The sequence below is a fragment of the Meleagris gallopavo genome, chromosome 13 (assembly GCF_000146605.3).
Source record: "Meleagris gallopavo isolate NT-WF06-2002-E0010 breed Aviagen turkey brand Nicholas breeding stock chromosome 13, Turkey_5.1, whole genome shotgun sequence".
NCBI lineage: Eukaryota > Metazoa > Chordata > Aves > Galliformes > Phasianidae > Meleagris > Meleagris gallopavo.
This window is the reverse complement of record NC_015023.2, coordinates 18,807,775-18,824,151: the sequence shown is the minus strand read 5'-3', so window position 1 is coordinate 18,824,151 and position 16,377 is coordinate 18,807,775. Positions and strand designations below refer to the sequence as shown.

At 49.9% G+C, this 16,377-nt stretch overlaps 2 protein-coding genes across 5 annotated transcripts in view; both read right to left on the bottom strand.

Annotated features, from left to right (window-relative positions):
• Window positions 1–892: 892 nt before the first annotated feature.
• On the bottom strand, window positions 893–8,240 carry C13H16orf74 (chromosome 13 C16orf74 homolog). 4 transcript variants are annotated; one of them, XM_003209881.4, is made up of 3 exons: window positions 4,221–4,576; window positions 2,890–2,973; window positions 893–1,672 (listed from the first exon to the last, which is right to left on the bottom strand). In XM_003209881.4, exons 1-3 carry the CDS (start codon window positions 4,546–4,548, stop codon window positions 1,497–1,499), a joined length of 588 nt encoding a protein of 195 aa, XP_003209929.2. In that variant the 5' UTR covers window positions 4,549–4,576; the 3' UTR covers window positions 893–1,496. The 4 variants fall into 4 exon arrangements, 1 of the variants encoding a protein (XP_003209929.2); XR_004161232.1 differs by lacking the exon at window positions 4,221–4,576 and adding an exon at window positions 8,040–8,240 and having other exon boundaries at window positions 894–1,672; XR_795104.3 differs by lacking the exon at window positions 4,221–4,576 and adding an exon at window positions 4,595–4,737 and having other exon boundaries at window positions 894–1,672.
• A 1,113-nt stretch (window positions 8,241–9,353) lies between these two features.
• EMC8 (ER membrane protein complex subunit 8) overlaps window positions 9,354–16,377 on the bottom strand; it is an 8,415-nt gene continuing 1,391 nt past the window's right edge. The window contains exons 2-6 of the mRNA XM_010718213.3: window positions 16,133–16,371; window positions 12,315–12,391; window positions 10,909–10,978; window positions 10,336–10,430; window positions 9,354–10,218 (exon numbers count right to left, since the gene is read on the bottom strand). Of these exons, the coding sequence (XP_010716515.2) occupies window positions 10,059–10,218; window positions 10,336–10,430; window positions 10,909–10,978; window positions 12,315–12,391; window positions 16,133–16,371 (641 nt within the window). The 3' untranslated portion in view covers window positions 9,354–10,058. The remainder of the gene's footprint in view (window positions 10,219–10,335; window positions 10,431–10,908; window positions 10,979–12,314; window positions 12,392–16,132; window positions 16,372–16,377) is intronic.

Sequence of the window (16,377 nt, the reverse complement as noted above, 5' to 3'; positions counted from 1 at the left end):
CCGCGCGGTCCCGCTGACCCCGATGAGGTGCACGCGGTCCATGCTGAAGCTGGGCACGATGGTCACCAGCTCCTTCTCGGCCAAGAACTCCGCCTCGGCCGGTTCCATGTGTACGGACCCGGGCCGGCGCCGCGCCACAGAACCGGGACGGGAAGGGGGACCGGAACCGGCACGGGGCCCGCCAAGCGCCCGCGCTCCCTATTGGCTGCCCGAAGGCGAAGCCCCGCCCATAGCACCCCGCTTTCCGCCTTCGGGCCCGTTTTCGCGCTCTCCGTGTGGGGGCGGGACACGGCGCAGCTTGGAGCAAGATGATTGGTTGTTGCATTCGGCCGTGGACGACTATTGGTTACCTCTATTGGTTCTGTGTCGCTCGCCGTGGGACCAATCCTGATGCCTCCTGGGGCACCGACCAATCAGAGTTCAGTACTTGTTGCCGGGGCGCCTCGGGGCTCGATGCGCCCAACCACTAAGTGTGTGCGCAGCGCTCGGAGCTGCTGCCCCCTGGCGGCCAGGAGGAGCGAGCCCCGTGCCCCGGCCTTCCCATGGGCCGCGTGGCCGGAGGTCTGTCCGTCCGTCCGCCTGGGTGTCCCTGGGCAGCCAGTTGTGCTCATGTGCCACGCATGGTCTGGCTGCCTGTCCCCTCTATTCATCAGCCAGCACAGGCTCCCACCCACCTGCCCATCCAACCAACCAACCAACCAACCACCCATCCATCCACTTGTCCATCCATCATACCTCCATCCATCCATCCATCCATCCATCCATCCATCCATCCATCCATCCATCCCTCCATCCATCCCTCCATCCATCATACCTCCATCTATCCATCTATCCATCCACCCATCCATCCATTTGTCCATCCATCATACCGCCATCCATCCATCCAACCACCCACCCACCCACTTGTCTGTCCATTTGTCCGTTCACTCTTCCATCCATCCACCCATTCATCTACCCATGTGTCTGTCCATTCATCCATCCGTTCATTTATACATCCCATTTGTACATCCATGCCTCCATCTGTCCATCCATGCATCTACTCTTCCGTTTGTCCAGCCACCCACCCATCCATCCATCCACCTAACCTCCCATACACCCATCCAATCACCCATACTCATCCATCCACCCATCCATGCCTCCATCTTGAGCCCAAAGGACCAGCGCTCCCCACCACTCCACAGCTCCCATCAGCCCACACTGGGTAGGTCTGGGGGCTGCAGGAGAGGATCCCCCATCTGTTACTGTACCCGTGGTGCCACCAGCACGCGCTGCAGCTCCGCCAGGCACTTTATAAATGGCTCTGACATGGTGTGAATACACTTTTGTGTCTTTTGCCATCTGCTGCTGTCATTAAAAAATTAAATTTCCATCTGCTTTTGCGCGCCGTTCTCTCCTGGGGCTCTCCAGAGAAGCAGCACACCAGGAAGCATCACCCCCAGCAGGGCAGGATTCAGCCCTGGAGCAGAACTGAAGCTGTTGGTGTCCCCTTTGGGTGCTCAGCACTGGCTGCAGGGTGATGATGTCTCCCCCATCGCCCTTCGTGTGTCCCGGCACAACATGGTCCCTGTGGGTGTGGGTGGTGTGACGATGATGGAGGGTACGTGGAGGTGCTTCCCATCCGCCTCTGGGGTCCCGGTGCTGCCATTCCCGCTGCTCACACACATCTTCAACCCTATAGAAAGCAGGAAAAGCCAGGGAATAGGGAGTGTACATTGATGCGATGCTCTGCTCAACCCTATATGAGCCACTGGAGAATCCCCAGAGCCCCACGATGGCACAGCACAACCTTCTTCATCCCTGGTGTTCTCATTGGGGTGCCACAACCCCCAGCTGCCCACCTGCCTGCTGGGCCACGGAGAGCTCTAATCTGCTGTTTTAATCAAGAGGAAAGCCCAGCTCCACACACAGCGAGCGGCCAGGGAGGTTTAATTCTTCTGCAGGAGGAAAATGCCCGAAGGGGACAGACACTGATATTTTTAATCTCTTTTTAATTAAGGATTAAACCCTGCCTTATGTAAGAGAGCCGCAGGGGGGTGTTTTATTTTACTGCTGTCTCTGAGCCCATCGCAGGAGGAGAGCAGGGGCTGGGGGGGGATATCTGAGGGCTGCACTCCTGTGGCTCTGACCCCACTCTGGAGATGCTTCAGTGTGGGTGATGCATAGCAGCTCCCCTGTGGTGCCAAGGGCTCAGCTCTGGGTGAAGCATCCCTTGTGACAAAGGTCTCCACAGGACAGCGGGTGGAGCGTTTTTTGTGCTTGGGTTGACCACAAAAGAGGACAGAGCACCCCAAATTGTCCTTGGGCACATCTGAAAAATGGATGTGCTCCCATGTGTACAAATCCATCGCATCCCATTGGGACTGGGGGAGACCCCATCCTTCCAGCCCCTCCTCCCTCCCCCCCCCGGTGCCACATCACGGCCCCACCCCAATATTTCATCCCAACCCTTTGCCAAACAGCATTAAGAGCTAATGGGAGATGTGCTGTTCAGCATCACGGCGTGTTAAAAGCTCCCACTTCCTTTCTCTCTATGCCACAGCAGACGTCGCGGTTGCTCGACTCCATTAAGAAAATTGAAGTTTGGGGATGGTGATGCTATTAAAGACGCTCGAGGCGAACCTGGGGGCCGGGGTACCCACCTTTCCCCCTGAGCATCCCAGATGTGAGCATCCCAGGGTGCTCCAAAGCCTTGAGTAACCTCAGGACCATACCCCACATTTTATAAGGCTGAAAAAAATACCCACGTCCCCTTCCTTTACCCGCAGCATCATCCCTCCAGAGGCCAAACCCCTCCTGCAAGCAGCAGCAATACCTTTAGGAGTCAGTAAAGCACCACGTCCCCGGCGCATCCCTTTGCCCAAAACCACCCTGGCACCCACCCAGACCCACCTTTCAGACAGGATAACTTGAGCCCCATGTTCTCATCCTCTTCTCGGGGCCTCGCCGTTGCTCCTGGCTCTCCAGCACTGCTCACTGCACAAAGAGAGAGATGAGGGCTGTGGGGAGCACAGCGACGGGAAGCGACGCCAGTAATGCTTCGAGCAGGAGGAACGGGAGAGGACTTGATTGCTGGCTAAAAGCATGCACCTATGAGTTTATATATAAATACATAGACATACATATATATATATATATATATATAGGCACCTGAGCGAGCTGCCTGGGCACAACAGGAAGCAATGCAGAAAAACCACAGGCTGATGTCACGGCGTTTCAGTGACTCAATCCCAGCCGCTGAGTTTGGGGAGGAACTTTTTGGGAGGGTGGAGAAAGAGCTCAGTACCCCAGCATTGCACCCCGTGCTGGGAACCTGCATCCCTGCTGCTGTGGCTGTGCTGCAAATGTGTTTGGGTGAGGAGGACGCGAGCAGAGCAGGATGGGGGTTGGTGCAAGCAATTGGTGCTTGCAAAGAGGAACCCAAGCCCATGGGCAGGAAATATAGGAGGCACCCATTCGACCTCGCAGCAAAGCACCTCCCTTCCTGGGTGCCACCTGCCACCTGGGAGCAGAAATAGCAAAACCTGCAGCAGGATGAGGATGTCTGGGGCTGAGAGCATCCCTGTGGTGTGCCAAGAGCTTTTGGAGAAATGCAGGTGGGGAATTCCTGGAGGCGGCTGGTATGAGAGGGGCATTTTCCAAATGGGATGTGAAAGGGATCAGGGTGGGTAAAACCTCAGGGGCAGAAGTGGACATTTCAGAGCTACAGGACACACTGCAGCGTTTCACACTTCTTTCGAATTACCCTGGGTGACATCCCCTCACTGAGGAATTTGTATCCCTCCTGCCCACAGCTGATGGGAAAAGCTTATGGGAAGAGGGCTGGTGCCTCATTCCTGCTCTCACCTCACAGGCCCTGCAGGGAGCTGAGCAGCACCTCCCTCCCTGAGCCCCTTCCCCAGGGCTGAATGCACTCACAGAGCCAGGAGGTGCTCAGGCAGAGCGATTCCCCCACCACCATTTTGCTGGCTGGTGCTGGAGCTTCAACTTTGCTTCCGTGTCAGAGAGATGTTTGCATCGCCGATGAGTTCACGCTCCAGAAACCCACAGACACTCATTGCAGGAGTCACCAACGCAGCATCAGCGCTGCACGCGCGGCAGAAGCTCCATGATGTGCCCGGAGGGGATACACGGAGCACGGCGGGGTCCCAGCAGGTGGGTTGGGAAGGGGGGAATGGGACAAAAAAACTCAGCCCTGGCCATGTACAAGGGATGCCACTTACCCGTCGCCGTGCCCGCCAAACGTGCCTTGCATCCCAGCTCCCACTGTGAGCTGAGGGGGGGATTTCCAGCCCTGCTCCCATCCGTGTTGTGGGTTTTGCAAGGTTGGTTTCTAACCTGGTTAATCGGGTCGGTGAAGTCCCGGCTCCTCCCATCCTTCCCTCCCTGCTCTCCCCCCTCCAGTCCCATCCGAGCCCGGCCAAGGCTGTGGGTGGGTGATGGGGAGCGGTGCTTTTCTCTCACCCCGCTGTACAGCCCAGCCTGGTGCTGATAGAGAGCTGGAGCCCCTGGAACCTGAGCATCCCTATGGCAGGATGGGCTCCTAAACATCCCAAAAGCACGGGGTTGGTGTGAGTGCTGATGCTGAGGTCCATACCCAGAAAGTGGTGATGCTCCTGCTCCAGTTTCTGTGGCCAGAAAGGGTCTGTGTTCCCCACGGAGTCTCATCTGCCCACCCAAAAACCAGCCTAGGGGCAGAACCACGCAGGGGGGCTCTTGCTGCTCTGAGGATGACAGCTCCAGCTCTCACCCTGAGCTGAACAGTCTCTGCCTTTGCCTGCATTAAAAGCAGCCGGAGGAGGTTTTTGCATATCCGCCTCCTCTGCAATTATGAGACAAAGCCTGAGATGCTCCTTTCAGAGAGCTGAAAAGCAGAGATTCACATCCAGGGCAGCGTCACATCCAGGGAATCCCTCCTCACAGCCTTCCTGGCTGCAGGCAGGAGCCAAGGGAAAGCCTCGAACCGAGCAGAGGACAGAGCTCAGGAAGCACCTGGAGGCTGAGGCCCGAAAAACAGACAAATGAATGGGTCACGCACTTTTCTGCCTGTCCAGCAGCAGAGTCCAAGATGCAGAGGGCACTCAATGCACACAGCATCCATGGATGTCCCCTGCCCTCACCAGACACAGCAGCACCAATCCGGTCTGAACAGCAAAATCCTCTCCATTTGCTATTTAATGCCTCTTGAAGTCCTTCTTACTGCTGTTTGGAGGGGACAAAAAGCCCCAAACTCCAGAGCCCTTGATTGAACGGGGGCAGGGGCAGCAGTTGTGTTTGTTGCTGAAACAGGACCTTGCGAGCAGCTGAAAGAGCTGGCTTGCAGCAGCTGGGAGGTGAACAGCAACACCAACGAGCTAAAATAACTGTGGTTAGCTCTGCGGGCTGAGCACTTCTCCAGCTGGGCTGGTGACACCTGAAAGGCACAAACACACCTTTCTGCAGCCTTCCCCACGGGCTGGGGGGGCAAACAGCCCTGAGCACGTTCATAGTGCTCCCTTCGGTTCAGCCACCAGCCGGGCTCATTTTGGAAAAGGAGAAAGCATCCCAAAGAAAATCCCCTGGGGTAACAGCAGCAGCCCTGGGCAGAGAGACAGGAAACAGCACAGCCGCTGTTGCAGAGAGCAGAAAGGGAAGCAGAAATCGAGCACGTACCTTAAGCACAGGACTGGAGCGTGCTGGGCTCTGCTGCCAGAACCACATCCAGAGCGATCTGCTGCCCTGCTGGGCATGGGTTCAGCAGGTAGCACAGGGTCTGGGCTGGGAATTGGCTTTGAGACCTGACCATAGCTTCCAGCTCGCTGAGCTCCAGGTTAATCTGAGCCCAGCTTTCCCTTTTATCCCCTCTGTACATTTTTTTTCTTTTTTTTTTTTTTCAATTAGGTCTGCTCTTATGCTCTGGAGTGCATTTCTAGGAAGGGCTGCATTATTTCTCCAGCTTTCCCAAGCTGCTGCTGTGCAGATCAAGGCATTCCTGGCACCGCTCCCTCCTGCACCCAGCTCCAGTGCTGTGTGCTGGGTTGCTCCCCTCTGCCCCTCTGCACTTGAAAGCAGTGTGCCCTGCTGAAAGGGGCCGAGCTGGGGCACTCTGCACAGCCACACAAACATGGAACGATTTCACCTCTTGCACAGTCCTCTTATTGGAAGCTCCATCCTACAGCCAGCAATTTGCCTCCGTCCTCCCCGAGGACACGATGTGCCAGCCAAAACCAAGGCAAAACGCACAGGGAGGGTTTGCTTTGGGATGGGAAGGTTGGGTGAAAATGTGGTCTAAAAGCCACGGTAAAAAATTAAAATCAAAATCAATGGAGCCCCGAGCGGGCACTTAAGCACAGCGAAATCACTGCCTGCCCCTGGAGGGCTGGCTGCAGGCAGTACAGCACACAGCACAGGGGCATGATGCATTGACAGAGAAGTCAAATTGAAGCCTGGAGGAAAAGAGCACTGGTAGAATGGGAAGGAAGCAGCCTCACAGCATTGCCTACCCAACCCAGCCCAGCTCCCCGCAGCACGCAGGCAGCAGTGTGCAGCTCGAGCACTGCTCTTCCAGGGGCTGAATTACAGCACAAACCCCAGGTGCAGCTCAGAAGTGCAGGCTAAGCGTGTTTCCCCTGGAGGACATTTCCCATGCTGCTAACAGCCTTTTCCATTAGCATTTGCCTGCTCTTCCCGTATCAGTAATGCCCTCCATCTGAGCATCTCAAGACATTTTACAAACAGCAGCAGCAGAGTGCAGGGATTGGGCCTCTAGCCAGGGAACAGAGACCCCAGTTTGCTTCCTGCATCTGCCACTGGCACCTCACCTCCGTGTGCATCTCTGCCACACAGCTGAGGACCTCACGGGGGCTGGGGGTCACCTCCCAGAGGGTCACCTCCTCTCCATCCCAGCAGCTGAGAGGCTCATCTGCTTCCACAGCCCCATTGGCTCTCAGGAGTAAGGCTCTGCTGGTTTTCACACTGGCATAGATGGGGGAAATATCCCATGAGCAGCGTAGCTGACAGATTGGAGGGGGAAAGGGAAACTTCAGCAATAGGCCGTTTCACTTGCTGAACTAAAAAATAGGTCCTAAGCACACGCACAGCAATGAGCTCAGAGAGAACACGGATGCAGTGTGTTCCCCAGCAGCAGAAATCACTCCCACCACAGACTTAGCCCCAGCCAGGCACTGCTCTCTCTGTTCTGATGTGCTCAGATATCTCATTGAAAATAACACCCCCGGGCCCCCAAACCCTCTGTTCACTTCTGGATGCCTCGAGCTGGGGCTGTGCGTGGAGGTTCTGACCTGCTATCAGAAGGTTGGAAGTGCCCTGGGCCAGACAGCAGCTCGTGTCCTGCCTCGGGGCACTCCTTGTGTTCCTGGGCCTCAGATCGATCCCATCTTTGATTTCAAACTGAATTGGCTTTACAAAAAGCGTGCTCAAGCCTTTTGCTTCTCCCCCTTGTGACTGAAGGATTCAAGGTTAGAGTTCTTGTGGATCCAGCAAAGAATAACATACATCCTCCCACTCAGAAACCCAAGTGCTTGGCGCTGGCATTTTCAGGCGCTTGCAGAGTCTATTACTGCTCTGAAATATTGCATTGAAAGCAGAAAAAAAACCAACTCTAACACACCTCAACAAACACACTGGAATCTACGTATTTCCAAGCATCTTAGGTCCGAGGTGAAGAGTAGGGAATTAAATGCCTGGACAAACACCACGTCTGCAAATCATAGAATCACAGAATGACCTGGGTTGAAAAGGAGCACAGTGCTCATCCAGTCCCAACCCCCTGCTGTGTGCAGGTCACCAACCAGCAGCCCAGGCTGCCCAGAGCCACATCCAGCCTGGCCTTGAATGCCTGCAGGGATGGAGCATCCACAGCCTCCTTGGGCAACCTGTTCCAGTGCCTCACCGCCCTCTGGGTGAGGGTGAGATCTCATGGAAGGAAAAAATAATTAGACCTGCACGTCATTAACTGCTAACAAAACGTAAAAGCGCTTCCAAAGTGCAGATGCAGAATCCTTCCCCAGGCTTTCTTCCCCAGAAGTTTTAAAAGCAATTACCTTGAGTTCCTCTGAAGAATCCCGTGGATCTGCCAGCCAGGCGACCAGCATTTGTTCTGACAGGTAGGCTGGGGACATCAGCAGGAAAGGAGAACTCAGCCTTCAGAAGCTGGCAGCTTCCTCATTCTTCCACAAAGAGCCACTGGGGCTCCGAGCCGCCTTGCCTTTATGAAATGGCTGCTTTTTGTCCAACCTTCAATGCAAATAGGACAGGTGTGATAAGGTCTGAGCACTGCGGTGCTTGTCCCTTCTGCTTGAGGTTAGCCCGCCGTCCTTACAGGTGGCAAAACACTCAAAGCATCTCATATGAAAGCAAACTGAGGACAAAGCAGTAAAAGCTGCTCCCCTTCCAGCAACGAGTCTTGATAGTTACAGCATCATCCTTTCCATCAGGTTGCAGCCTGATGATACACACCTTGCTTTGAGAGAGTGAAGGGGGAGTATGTGCAAGATTAGCCCGTATTAGCATATGTACAATCAAAGCTTGATTATGACATCTAGTTACAGAGAATGAGAAATGGATTTCCTGTGGCTCAGCTTACACCGTAGCACTGGTTAACCATCTCACATAGCTAGGTACCTTGCTTAAGGCAACACCTGTCACTGCAACAACAGGGCAGACTTCATGAGATGTTTGCAAAGGAAGACAACAGCCCCCTTCCTGCAATGCCACCTGCAGGGCTTTACTTCAGACCTACACTGCAGGATCGTTGCTGCTTCCAGGATTTGTTGTTTCAGTGTTTTAAGTACAGTTGTGGCTGTGTAGCATAAGGCACCAAAACATGTTCATCCTGCTGCTTCTGAGCTAGATCTGCATTCTCTTCCTCTCCTGCCAGCATATCAGACTTGTGATTTGGAAAGACTGCTGACTATGTGCCAATGCTTCTTGTAAAGCCCGTCACAACTTACTACTGTATAGCAGGCAGGCAAACAAAGCCACTGAGTTCAAATCTCCATCCTAAAATAGGAGGAAACAGTGCTACAAAGCTTCCTCATCGCCTGCTGAACTGACCCTTAGAAACAAGCAAGGGTTAGAAAGACAGCTAGAAGTCTGAACAAAAGTGTAATCTGGATTGCTTGATACAGACATACTCTGACCTTTACCTTCCACTCAGAGATACGTTTCAGGCTTACTTAAATGAATACCAGCTGAAAATCAGAACTGCATAAAAGACAGACAGAAAAAAAAAAACAAAACCTGCATAGAAGTAATATTGTATTTTACTCTCTCCTTTCGTAGTCTTAAAATGGTTTTAGAACTTTCATTCAATATTGTCATTTCAGGCTTCAAATCAAAACAAAGAAAAAAAATCACACGAGGTGAGCATCCGATTTTACTTTGTGTTTTAACTTTTCCAGGCAGTAACTATGGTTGTATGTCCAGGGTCAGCAGAAATGTCTGTAGCATTTGGGAATACAGCTTCAATGCATTTTCTGTAGCTGTGTCATACAAAACCACTGCAGATCAGGTGACACCTGAGCATGGCACATCATCCTCAGCAGTATGCATTTTGCTGCAGTGAAAAAAGGCCATTTCCAGCCAGGCCAAAAAACCCCTGAAACAGTCAACTTTTGATTTTGTTTATATATTTGACCTCAAAATACCTCATCTGAGGACAAAACTGTTTGTTTTTTTTTTTATTTTTTTGAAACCTATTTTCATAAATCTTTAAAAATTATTCTCTCTAGAGTACAAAAGCTTAGTCAAAACTTTGTGATATGAACAAGGGGAATAAGCAGGAGTAGTTCTGGTTTTGAAGGAATAGCAACATTCACTGCAACCGGGAAGGCATCCACGGGGACAGCTGGAACTGACGGTGTGCAGCTCTTCCAATGAATCTCATGACAAGGATTCAACAGCTTATAGGCACATCACCCTTGGCAATGTGATGTGTCACTCTTAATCCTCCAGCTTTCCACACCAGGTACTGAACATTATTCTATTTACATTCAAAAATATCATCTTTGTCTCTTCAGTACGTAGTGGGAACGCCCGTAAGTGAGTCAGTAGGAACCCCTCTAACACAGGTGGAGGACAGCTTTGTTGATCTCTGGGTTTGTCCAGTCGTTCCGGATATCATCCAGGTGGTTATCAAAATCCACAAGTGTTTCATAGGACTTGCTGTCCAAGAGAGATGCAGCAATTCTCTGAGCTTCACTCCAATCTTCACAAAAATCACTGGGAAGCGAGATAACCACTAATTAATAACAATCACAAAGGAAATCTTCATCACCTCTTCCACTAAGGGCCATTCCTCCCCACTACTCAAACGAATGAGCTCTGATGTTTACTCACACATGTGGGTCTTTGCACCTCCACTTGTTCTCGTGAAGCTCGTACACGTGGATGGCAGGTTCCAAGCACTCCATTGTGAACTTGGTGTTATCAACCTGGTGTGCAATAGAAAAACACCACCTTAGCCTTCTCCAAATCCCAAGTAAAGAGATGAAATTAAAAAAAGAAATTACTAACAGGACACCTTATGCAATTCATCCGCTGTTCTGCCTTCACATGAGACAACTTTTCCATGTTTAAGCCACCAACACTTTCATATATGATCTTAAAGGTCCTTTTCAAATCAACCATTCTATGATTCTATATGAGACAAGAACTGAGTCACAGAAAGGAGTCCATCGTGGTAAATGCATTGCCTTTGTTCAAACCTCCCACAGAGAAGGTCCCCACTTCCTCTGAGACAACAGAGAGCTAACCACAGGCAGTTCCTATGAACCACACTGGCTACAAGTCACTGCATCTGGGGAAAGAGCAAATTGGCTACCTCACTATTAAAGATCCAGAGAATGGCATTTAGCCTGTGTCACGGTCATAGGATTAATGATGCAGAAAGAGGAAAAATGAAGTATTTACCATTATGAGTGCTGTATCGTTAAAGCCCTCTGCAATTCGGGAAGCCACCTTCTCAGCAACCTGGGTTGGACTGCAGCAGAAGGTAAAAATAATTGTGTTATTTGAACTGTGACTCTTCAGCTTAAAACAACAGCAAATACACTTAAAGGGTTGTGAAAATTACAGAGCTTGCTTACAAACAAGAACGAGGCATCACGTTGGTGTTACACTTGATTGAAAACAGAAAGCCAGGAAAGCCCCACCTTCTCTCTTCAGCACACGGTTTATGCTTAGGCAATGCATTTTTGAGTAGCAAAACACTCACTGCAGATTGAATGCAGAACCAAGGCGTCGTGGTCTTCTACCTCCTTCTGCCAGGCCAAGAACCCAGACAGGCATTTTACAAAGAAACTCCATCTGAGTGCTCCCCATTCTGTGTCTGAGCTCACTCACTGCCCAGCTGCTCTACAGAGCCAGATTTCTTCTAAAGGGCAACCTTCACTCCGTTTCAAAGCTTGCAATCTCTACATGGTGCCAAAGATGAAGTCTTGGCGTTGGAAGAAACAAACCTATGACAGTCTTTCAAACCACAACTGGAACAGACAAGCTGCATCTTCTTTAAAATACCTTCAGCAGATCTGTTTCCCTTGTAAGGAAAAGGCAACGCCTGCACCCCTGATAGGGACCCAAGTAATCACAAGTACTACTTACAAATGTACTTGAGACTGAAAGATAAACACTAGCAAAGTAACTGGAACACAGCATGATACTTGAAACTAGTATGGTATAACCTCAATAGTCTTGATACTGGGTTTGTCTGACGTATGTAAGGAAAAATATGTGATATACATAAACATCAGTGACCACTTCACTGTTAATTTCATAATCTGAGTTAGCTAACAGGGGGGAGGGGGAAAAAAAAGACCATTCCTGGGGAAAACAAAAAGAAAAAAGGATCACAGCTTGACTGACATCATCCTATATTTCAAGAATGACCCTTTGCCATGTCAGAATTTCCTTCAATAGAACTCAGTGACAATTAAGCAGTTTTACTAGTAAGAGTTAGGTCACTTCTAAAAGACTTTCCAACAGCTATTTAGAGTCACTTGAGCTTGTAAGATATTTACAGCACAAGCAAACACGCCTGCAAATTTTGGCTATATCCCTGACAACTGTAATTAAACTGGCTGGCAGCCATTCAAATACTGGCCTTTTATAGCATCCACTACAGAAGAGTGATTCTGGAAAGCCTGAGGTTTCTGCACCTGAACAAAGGCCATACCCACCAGCACCACGAAGACAATGTGAAAGCAGATGACAGTTGTCAAAGTTAATCAACACGCACGATTTATGAGGATGATTTTTGCTGGCAGGGTACAAAGTACAACAGAAAAGAGCAAACAGAAGGAAATATTGCACCAACACACCTGGCATCTTTCACGCGTTCATTTGCCTGGTAATATCCAGCTATCACGTAGCTATTCTCTTTGCACCAGGAGTCAATCTGAAAAAGTAATTGGAACAATTAAGCTTGGGGGGAGGGGAGGAGGGGGAAGATGAGAAGGAAATCCCGTGTCTGGCTGTGAATAAAAGAAGTGAAGCATTACAGTCTTTGCCATTGCTTCAATATACATATCTGTGTGCACGCATGCACACCTACAAGTCCACCTACCAGGGCTTTTCCTTATAACTGAGGATACTGAGCCAGGATAACACAGAAACATCTGAAACAGAGAAAGCAGCTGGAATTTTCCTTTGCTGTCCTTAGAGAGCGTGCATCAAAAATAAAACCTCAACAGCTGTATTAAAATGGATTCCAAAATCGTATCTGATGCTGACCCGTGGCATCCTCTAAGTCAAATCAATCTCATTTCTAGCAATAATTACAGTATCAGACTGCATAAACAAAAAAGCCACGTGAATAATCCCTCCTCTACAAGGGATGACATGGATTTACACAGTAAAATAAAGGCTGTGCTGCAGCTGAGGGTTAACTGCTGTTTCAATTATGAACCCATTCTGAGGGTTTAAAATGATGGTTTTAATTGGTAGCGGGGTGAAAGCTTGGCATTAAAGCCAGAAGCCCAGACATGAAAATGTAATAAATAACAACAGTAATAATAATAATTTGTTGTTTTAAAAACTCAAGACCTTAGCCCTGCATTAGCTTTTGCTGCCTTTGAAAAAAGGCTTTGTGAGTTCTCAGTTCCCTCGGTGGTAATTAAAACCTGCTTCTGAAATAAAACCCCCAAACACCCTCTTGGATTTCCAGATGTTTCCACCTGCAATTTCCAACCAATCTCAACCACAGGCGTTTAATAGAAGCTACTTTCACTGATTCTTTGTAGCTAGACTGTTCTAAAGCAGCACTTGCAATTGCAGAAGCTACAAGTCTGTGGGCAGGCATACCCCGAGTTCTGCTGTGCTCAGATTAGATCTGGAGCCTGCTCCTTCCATCAGTTGCTATAGGATAACTCGGGTCAGATATGAGCAGATCAAACTTATGGATCTGGTTCTACATCAGCACTGCACAGACCTGACCAAGCAACTGACCTGGAAGAGAACCAGGTCCCACCAAAACCTGCCACAGCTTCTCAGTCCTGTTGGAACAGGGGCACTTAGTTACAAACGCTGACTTTCAGCTATGCTAACCTCACTGATTTATTCAGCAATCATGTGTTACGTTGCACAGGACAGGCAAGAGAGCTCTCCTTCTCAGCATTACAGTGATAAAAGCTCACTTCTACAGCTTCTCTGCCAGTATTTATTGATACTTTTGCCCTTGTTTAACTAAAGAAGGGGAGGAAAAGGCCATGGGATCTTTTCCAATGATGTGTTTCAAGGCTTCCAAGCACCATAGGAGTCATCAAATACGACTGCAAACTCCAACACGTTTTATTAAGTCCTAATTGATGTGGGAAATATCAAGGGGTTCCCCATCTTTGCCTTTTTGTATCAAAAACAAAGAGCAAACACTTAAGGCCATGCTATTTCTTAGCACAACGATTTCACATGCTGGTTACTGCAGACGTAGCAATATATTTCAGACGTTGCAAGAAACAGGATTTATTTTCTAATAATCTGATCCTACAGCAAGATCTGCACCAGAACACTTCATTGAAGGCCTAAAGCTTTGTATAGGAACTGTTGAGTCAGGGCCTGAAGCACCGATTGAGCACCTGGGGAAAGAACCCAGTCAGCCCTGGGAGCACAGGTGAAGGCGATTCATGCCTGGGACCAGGAGGGGTGGATCCTGGCTGCACCTCTCTTAGACCTCATTTAAGGGCTGACTGCCCTGGGGAAGGATCTCTTTCTGCAGATCCCTGCTTGGTGAAGCTCTCCTCTGTTCTCCTTTGTGAACCTGGAATCTTCTGATGCAGGTGAGCAATCTTCTTCTCTTCCTTTATAGCACCTTTGCTGGTCCTTCTGTCATCACACCTCTGGTGTAACGCCTTTCCCATTGCACTGATCTGTCCAATTGCTGCAAGCCTGTAGAAGTTCACTGCCCCAAATCCTGTAGAAAGAATTGATTTCAAGACAAACCCTCTACAGATTTCAAACATACCATGTATCTTATTCAGTCCTTCATCAGAAACTAGCAATTGTTTGTTCCTACAGGACAAACAAATTATTCTGGTTCAAAAAGGTAAAGGTGATCCCTAGATCAGAGCATTTATAAGCAGAATTACTGCATTTTCCCAGAAATGACAGAGAAAATATTAAGTGGAGGCAGCAGAAAATGACTATACCACCAGCACACTGTCTTCAGTTACTCTGGTGTTGTTACACTGGTGCAGGTCTATTTGAGACTGCCAGGCTTGGTATGCTCCACAGCCATATGGCAAACCAGCATGGCCAGGACTCAGACCATGCCTGCATTCCAGTGTCTCAAGACTGTATTTAGTCAAATCCAAAAACATCTTAACACTAACGCTTCCTTGACATAACTGCATTTAGAAAAAGCAGTAATTTATTTACAAATAAGTACTTTTTGATGAAGCAATCTATTAAATTGAGGGAAATGCTCAGGTCAGGAAGTCTATGTGAATCAAAACCTACTTATGCGTACTGGTATCTGTGAGGTGTGAGTTTTCTACAGCTAATAACATGTCTGAAAATGGGTAAGAAAACCTGCAGCTTAAACCATGCACAGACCTCAGCTGTGTGGTGATGATGCCTATAGCAAAACAGTGTTGTTTTCCCTGCTTCCAGTTCACAGGGCACCAGTCCACCACAAATCCCATTCAGATGAAATCCAAGCACATTTAATTCCCTTTGGCTCCTGCTATTGACAAAGGAACTGTCCTAAAGTGCCAAGTGGAAAGAAGCAACGATCCAGGACAGCTCCTGGTCTTCACGACTCGTAGGCTGAGGCTGAAAACTGCAGCGTAGGAAGTGCTGATGTTGATGATGTGGTGGAAGAGCTGTGCCAGGGGAGGTTCAAGTTAGATATCATGGGCAATTTCTTCTCAGTAAGAGCAGTGAGGCACTGGCACAGGGGAATGGTGGGGTCATTGTCCCTGGAGGTGTTCTAGAACAGTGGAGGTGTGGCACTGAGGGACACAGTGGGCACTGTGGGATGGCTTAGGGTGGACTTGATGATCTTGGCTGTCTTTTAAACTTAATGATTCTATGAGGGATCGTCCCACAGCAGCAGGCAAGCTGCGGGATACTACTGCAAGACTGTGGCTGCACATGGGTAAACTTGCCATCACTTTGCCCAGGGGAGATAAGAGATGAAGAGTGAGCTTGTGACACATAGGATGAGATTTTTACCAGGTGTGCAGCATGAAGAGACTTCATTTTGTTTTCCCATTTAGACTAACTGCTGCCATAAAGAAGGAAGCTGATAAAAAATGAATTAAAACATGTACATGTGCATAAGTATCATGTTCTGACTTTGATGTGAAGTAGGTGACACCCAGATAGGTGATGCTGCTTCAAGGTAAGGAAGGAAAAGCCCTTTCTGCTTCACAATACAGCCCTCTGGGCTGGGATTTCTCCCAGCATGACACCACAATAAAAGCAGCAGATTCCCCACACAGACACAGCTAGCCAACACCGTGCACAGAGAAGCCTTGTAGATGTAAGAGCACAGCGGGCAGCTCTCAGGGCTCTTTCCACTCCACACGCTCGCTTCTCTCCCACATTTAGCTACGAGCAGCATAGGCCTGGCTGCACTCCACCCCCACCGTTCTCCCTCCCAGGCTGAAATCTCTTCCCGGCCCCCCAGCCAAGGCCGTACCAACGTGAGGGCCACCTCCAGCATCGGCGCCAGCGCCAGCGTGCCGTGGAACAGCGGGATGCAGTCGACGAACAGCGAAGGCGGCCCGGCCTGCTCTCGGCCCCGGCTCCCCGGCGGTCTCTCGGCCACCAGCAGCCCGTTCACCGCGCAGTGCGGGTACTTGGCGCCGTGCAGCACCATCTTGCAGTAAGCCTGCGTTGTCAGCTTCATCCCGACGGTCCCGCCAAGCGCAACCGCTCCTCGCA

What these genes read in the sequence shown, in the direction of transcription:
- C13H16orf74 (XM_003209881.4), bottom strand. Translation starts at nt 4,548, where the DNA reads ATGTTTAGGAGCCCATCCTGCCATAGGGATGCTCAGGTTCCAGGGGCT. An exon ending in TTTGGCGGGCACGGCGACGG is followed by an intron (nt 2,974 to 4,220) that starts GTAAGTGGCATC and finishes CTCTTTGTGCAG; the next exon opens with TGAGCAGTGCTGGAGAGCCA. An exon ending in CAAGTTATCCTGTCTGAAAG is followed by an intron (nt 1,673 to 2,889) that starts GTGGGTCTGGGT and finishes TGCTTTCTATAG; the next exon opens with GGTTGAAGATGTGTGTGAGC.